Source organism: Rattus rattus, chromosome 1, assembly GCF_011064425.1.
Source record: "Rattus rattus isolate New Zealand chromosome 1, Rrattus_CSIRO_v1, whole genome shotgun sequence".
NCBI lineage: Eukaryota > Metazoa > Chordata > Mammalia > Rodentia > Muridae > Rattus > Rattus rattus.
The window spans coordinates 190333739-190340603 of NC_046154.1; the positions used below are offsets into that span (position 1 = coordinate 190333739).

The 6865-nt window shown below is 41.8% G+C and overlaps 1 protein-coding gene across 1 annotated transcript in view; it reads left to right on the top strand.

Moving 5' to 3' along the window:
- Positions 1–6865, top strand: part of Caps2 (calcyphosine 2) — a 62763-nt gene that overhangs the window by 36840 nt on the left and 19058 nt on the right. The window contains exons 13-14 of the mRNA XM_032912404.1: positions 3859–3977; positions 5322–5401. Of these exons, the coding sequence (XP_032768295.1) occupies positions 3859–3977; positions 5322–5401 (199 nt within the window). The remainder of the gene's footprint in view (positions 1–3858; positions 3978–5321; positions 5402–6865) is intronic.

Below are 6865 nucleotides of genomic sequence, written 5' to 3' on the forward strand. Positions count from 1 at the left end.
AGGAGCTTGTAACCCCATAAGAACAGCAATGCCAACCAACCAGAGCTTCCAGGGACGAAACCACTACCAAAAAACTATACATGGACTGACCCATGGCTCCAACTGCATATGTAACAGAGAGTAGCTGGGGAATATGGGGGGGCAGTAAGGTGGATGGATGGGGGTAATACCTGTATGGGGAGGGGGGATGGGGGCTTATGGACAGGAAACCAGGAAAGGGAATAACCTTTGAAATGTAAGTAAAGAAATATATCTAATTAAAAAAAAAGAGAGAAAAGAAAGATCTCTCCAAATTCAATGTGTTGAACCGTTAAAAGCAAGCATTTAAGGCATGGATTGGATGAATATTAACCTAGGAGAGAACTCATGATGCCTTGAGAAGCAAGTGACAATGGCTACAAAGGTAGTCAGAAGACAAGGTTTTAGTAGATATAGCCACTGAGATATGATGACCAAGTAGAGAAGGAATGAAGGAGGAGGGAACTCTAGATACCTTAATCTTGGGTTAGGCAATTCATGCTTGTGGCGTTCCTACTTGACTCTTGATGTATAGAGAAAGTCAACTCCACTTCCTTTTGTGCACTTTGAAGATAACACACTTGCTTTCTATTGAAAGCGATGGTCAGTACAAGTTCTGAGCTGCTGCTGTTGCAACTCGGTGTAGTTGCGGATCTACTCTTATCCTCTGTCCTCTTAAGAACCAAATGGGGAAATTCCCTTTCTTCTTCAGCTCAGGAAAGTGAGGAAAAAAGGAAGCAGAGATGAGGCATAGGAGTAGAGAATGGAGAAAGGGAGATGGAGAAGCAGGAAGGAGGGAAGGGAAAGGGAGGAATCACCTCCACACAGGAGACTGTGTTTACATCACACATTTTGAAAAGTTATGTCAGCAGGTTTATATATACAATATGTTTGAGTGCTGGCTCTCCTTTCATAGACTGGTTTATCATCCTGGGAAAAGACAAAGCTAACAATAGATACCTAATTTCGAATAGAATCCATATCCACCTCAAAGGAACAAGAACGTACAACATCGCAGTTATTAATCTTCTAAAGTAACTATTCCAAGAGGGAGGAAGGGGAATCCCTTCCCTTATGCTTACAGGAGGAATGAAGCCTCCTTTTTTTTTTTTTTAATTAACTTGAGTATTTCTTATGTACATTTCGAGTGTTATTCCCTTTCCCGGTTTCCGGGCAAACATCCCCTTCCCTCCCCCCCCTTCCTTATGGGTGTTCCCCTCCCCACCCTCCCCCCATTGCCGCCCTCCCCCCAACAATCTAGTTCATTGGGGGTTCAGTCTTAGCAGGACCCAGGGCTTCCCCTTCCACTGGTGCTCTTACTAGGCTATTCATTGCTACCTATGAGGTCAGAGTCCAGGGTCAGTCCATGTATAGTCTTTAGGTAGTGGCTTAGTCCCTGGAAGCTCTGGTTGCTTGGCATTGTTGTACATATGGGGTCTCGAGCCCCTTCAAGCTCTTTCAGTTCTTTCTCTGATTCCTTCAACGGGGGTCCTATTCTCAGTCCAGTGGTTTGCTGCTGGCATTAGCCTCTGTATTTGCTGTATTCTGGCTGTGTCTCTCAGGGCGATCTACATCCGGCTCCTGTCGGCCTGCACTTCTTTGCTTCATCCATCTTGTCTAATTGGATGGCTGTATATGTATGGGCCACATGTGGGGCAGGCTCTGAATGGGTGTTCCTTCTGTGTCTGTTTTAATCTTTGCCTCTCTATTCCTGCCAAGGGTATTCTTGTTCCCCTTTTAAAGAAGGAGCAAAGCATTCACATTTTGATCATCCGTCTTGAGTTTCATTTGTTCTAGGCATCTAGGGTAATTCAAGCATTTGGGCTAATAGTCACTTATCAATGAATGCATACCATGTGTGTTTTTCTGTGATTGGGTTACCTCACTCAGGATGATGTTTTCCAGTTCCAACCATTTGCCTACGAATTTCATAAAAGTCGTTGTTTTGATAGCTGAGTAATATTCCATTGTGTAGATGTACCACATTTTCTGTATCCATTCCTCTGTTGAAGGGCATCTGGGTTCTTTCCAGCTTCTGGCTATTATAAATAAGGCTGCGATGAACATAGTGGAGCACGTGTCTTTTTATATGTTGGGGCATCTTTTGGGTATATGCCCAAGAGAGGTATAGCTGGATCCTCAGGCAGTTCAATGTCCAATTTTCTGAGGAACCTCCAGACTGATTTCCAGAATGGTTGTACCAGTCTGCAATCCCACCAACAATGGAGGGTGTTCCTCTTTCTCCGCATCCTCGCCAGCATCTGCTGTCACCTGAGTTTTTGATCTTAGCCATTCTCACTGGTGTGAGGTGAAATCTCAGGGTTGTTTTGATTTGCATTTCCCTTATGACTAAAGATGTTGAACATTTCTTTGGTGTTTCTCAGCCATTCGGCATTCCTCAACTGTGAATTCTTTGTTTAGCTCTAGACCCCATTTTTTAATAGGGTTATTTGTCTCCCTGCGTCTAACTTCTTGAGTTCTTTGTATATTTTGTTTTTTTTCTTTTCTTTCTTTTTTTGTTTGTTTTTTTTTTTTTTTTGTTTTTTTTTTTTGGTTCTTTTTTTTTGGAGCTGGGGACCAACCAGGGCCTTGCGCTTTTGCTAGGCAAGCGCTCTACCACTGAGCTAAATCCCCAACCCTGTGTATATTTTGGATATAAGGCCTCTCTATCTGTTGTAGGATTGGTAAAGATCTTTTCCCAATCTGTTGGTTGCCATTTTGTTCTAACCACAGTGTCCTTTGCCTTACAGAAGCTTTGCAGTTTTATGAGATCCCATTTGTCGATTCTTGATCTTAGAGCATAAGCCATTGGTGTTTTGTTCAGGAAATTTTTGAATGAAGCCTTCTTTATTGAGTTTGTATTTGTTTATACATTGTTCACATTTGTCATATGTGAAGCCAACTCTGAAACTAGAATAGTAATTCTCAAGGTTAAGTTAAGAACTTTTGATAGGAATTTTGTCATTGAAGCTTTGGTGATCTAATTAGGTTAAAATTCGGTTTTGTAGCTTTGTGACATCTGTTATCAAAAGACCAGGCAAAGGCCATGGGTTCCCCACTCTCCAAGGCATCATCTCTCTGTGAACCAAAATCTCTAGTTATGAATTTGGGGATTATATTAGTTTTGTTTGTTTTGTTTTGTTTGTTTGGTTACTGTGATAAAATACCATGCAAAAAGAGGGAGAAAAGGCTTATTTGGCTAGCAATTCCAGATTACAAATCACTGTCACAGAAAAATTCAAGGCAGTCTGAAGCAACATGTCATGTCATATCCACAGCTAAGAGCAGAGAATGATGAACCAATAAGGCACCCATGCTAGGGCTCAACATGCTTTCTCCACTGTTTGACATCCCAGGATCCCCTGTCTAGGGAATGATGCCACCCACAATGGATGGGTCTTTCCAACTCAACATTAGGAAAATACCCGCCCCTCGTGCTTACAGGTCAACCTAATACAGACAGTCCCATATCAGGCAATTCTGCATATTATGTCATGTTGACTAAACTGACCATCACAGGGATTACCACACATTCAGTGGAACTCATGCCATAGCTTCTGTGGTTTCTTTTCTAATATATGAATTTTCTTTTATTCACATGAATTATTGTATAAACATGTACTGTGCTAGGGTTTTTTTCGGGGGGTTAGCTCATTTTTTTATAGTATTAGTTGAATGTGGTCCCTAAATATTCTTTAAATCGACTATATTTTAGCCACTTTTTAAAGAACATACCAAGGCAACTATGATAAAAATCAAATCTCTTCAATCAGAATGAGTTGTATTTTATTTTTGGATATTTTCTAGCTTTAAGGCATTTTTTTCTGTTCATTTCCTCAGGGTGCAACTTTGACATTTCTGAGCTGTGATCATCCTAGCCTTCCAAAGAGCATAAAAGAAAATGCATTACTTAGACTTCGAATTACAAGTATTGATCAAGTAGCTTTGGATTCTCTGAAGTAAGCCAAATGCATGTGTCGTTTTGAAAGTATGTGATAACACCATAGTTTGTATCTTAAAACGAGCTTCTGTCACAAAGCATTTCACACTTTAGGTTTATAGTTTATAAATAACAGCCTTGTATATCTACTTTATGTTCTCGTTTATAGTCAAACTTCATGTTTTGGAACAGATACGGCAATTAAAAAATTTAAATTGTTCTATTTTGTAATCAAGATAATTTATTAATTTATCCTTTTATTTTCTTAAATGCTATCAAAGAGAGGCTTTAAAAGATAGGAGTCTAGCATGGCTGCCCTCTGAGAGGCCCGACGAGCAGCTGACAGATTCACATGCAAATATTTACACCCAACCAATAGACAGAAGTCAGGGATCCCTGTGGTTGACTTGGGAAAAGCTGGAGGAGCTGAGGGAGAGGGTGACCCCATAGGTAGACCAGCAGTCTCAACTACTTTGGACCCCTGAGATTTCTCAGACACTGAGCTACCAACCAGGCAGCACACACCAGCCGATATGAGGCCCTTGACACATACAGCAGAGGACTGTCGGGTCCGGCCTCAGTGAGAGAAGATGTACCTAACCCTTGAGAGACTTGAGGTCCCAGGGAGTGGGGAGATCTGGTACGGTGGGTAGGGTGGGGACATTCTCTTGAGATGGGGGAAGAGGAATGGGATGAGGAACTGTTGGAGGGTGGACTGGGATGGGGATAACGACTGGACTGTAAAAAAGATTAAAAAGTAATAATAAAAAAACATAAATAAAAGGCAGGGCATCAGTCCAGCATCATAACTGTTTCCTACATCGTTGGTGTGATATCTTTTATAACACAAAAAGCTATGGTCCTTATGGTGCTACTATTCATTGATTGACTCTATAGTGAAAAACTAATGCTATGAATAAAAAAATACATTTGGAGGTTATTTGAAGTAATAGAAATGTACTTTCTTCTTGTTGAATGTTTCTTGACAGTAATTATGACTTAAATGGTAATAATTGATATATTGTGTATATGTTAGGGAGTAGAGTCAACAATCTAGCTCTAAGAATCTTTATTATTGCATCTTCATGGCATTAAAAGCATATTTACAGTTTGTACTTTGCAAGCTAAACCTGCTTTGAAACAGGTAGTTGTAGTTAAGTACTTAAAAACATCAAAGCAGTTATGAAAATTAATACCCTCAAAGACTGAGGTTCTTTTATAGCTCTGGGTCTAATTCTCCGTGAAATCTAAAGCCACGGGGGTAGAGTGGGGTTGCTCTAGCTTGTATGCCCCCACAGCCGTGAGAGCATCGTTGAGCCTGGACTGGGGAAGCATAGCTTGGCCTGTCTGTTCTCACTTGCAGAGCTGCCTCTGCGGAACCCGGGAGAGAAGATCCAGTCAGTCAGGAGGTGCAAGATCAGCTGGTGCTGCAGGCCATTCAAGGTATGCTGTGTCTGTGTCATCTACCCTCTCAGACACAATTGTCCTCCATCGCTTAGAACAGTATTTTTGATAATTCCAAGTTTTATAGATGTTGATTTGTAATTTTTTTTTTTATTAACTTGAGTATTTCTTATGTACATTTCGAGTGTTATTCCCTTTCCCGGTTTCCGGGCAAACATCCCCTTCCCTCCCCCCCTTCCTTATGGGTGTTCCCCTCCCCACCCTCCCCCCATTGCCGCCCTCCCCCCGCAGTCTAGTTCATTGGGGGGTTCCGTCTTTGCAGGACCCAGGGCCTCCCCTTCCACCGGTGCCCTTACTAGGATATTCATTGCTACCTATGAGGTCAGAGTCCAGGGTCAGTCCATGTATAGTCTTTTAGTGGCTTAGTCCCTGGAAGCTCTGGTTTTGCTTGGCATTGTTGTACATATGGGTCTCAAGCCCCTTCAAGCTCTTCAGTTCTTTCTCTGATTCCTTCAGCAGGGTCCCGTTCTCAGTTCAGTGGTTTGCTGCTGGCATTCGCCTCTGTATTTGCTGTATTCTGGCTGTGTCTCTCAGGATCGATCTACATCCGGCTCCTGTCGGTCTGCACTTCTTTGCTTCATCCATCTTGTCTAATTGGGTGGCTGTATATGTATGGGCCACATGTGGGCAGGCTCTGAATGGGTGTTCCTTCAGTCTCTGTTTTAATCTTTGCTCTCTCTTCCCCTGCAAGGGTATTCTTGTTCCCCTTTTAAAGAAGGAGTGAAGCCTTCACATTTTGATCATCCGTCTTGAGTTTCATTTGTTCTATGCATCTAGGCTAATTCAAGCATTTGGGCTAATAGCCACTTATCAGTGAGTGCATACCATGTATGTCTTTCTGTGATTGGTTAGCTCACTCAGGATGATATTTTCCAGTTCCAACCATTTGCCTCTGAATTTCATAAAGTCGTTGTTTTTGATAGCTGAGTAATATTCCATTGTGTAGATGTACCACATTTTCTGTATCCATTCCTCTGTTGAAGGGCATCTGGGTTCTTTCCAGCTTCTGGCTATTATAAATAAGGCTGGATGAACATAGTGGAGCCGTGTCTTTTTTTATATGTTGGGGCATCTTTTGGGTATATGCCCAAAGAGGGTATAGCTGGATCTTCAGGCAGTTCAATGTCCAATTTTCTGAGGAACCTCCAGACTGATTTCCAGAATGGTTGTACCAGTCTGCAATCCCACCAACAATGGAGGAGTGTTCCTCTTTCTCCATCCTCTTCAGCATTTGCTGTCACCTGAGTTTTTTGTCTTAGCCATTCTCACTGGTGTGAGGTGAAATCTCAGGGTTGTTTTGATTTGCATTTCCTTATGACTAAAGATGTTGAACATTTCTTTAGGTGTTTCTCAGCCATTCGGCATTCCTCAGCTGTGAATTCTTTGTTTAGCTCTGAACCCCATTTTTTAATAGGGTTATTTGTCTCCCTTCGGTCTAACTTC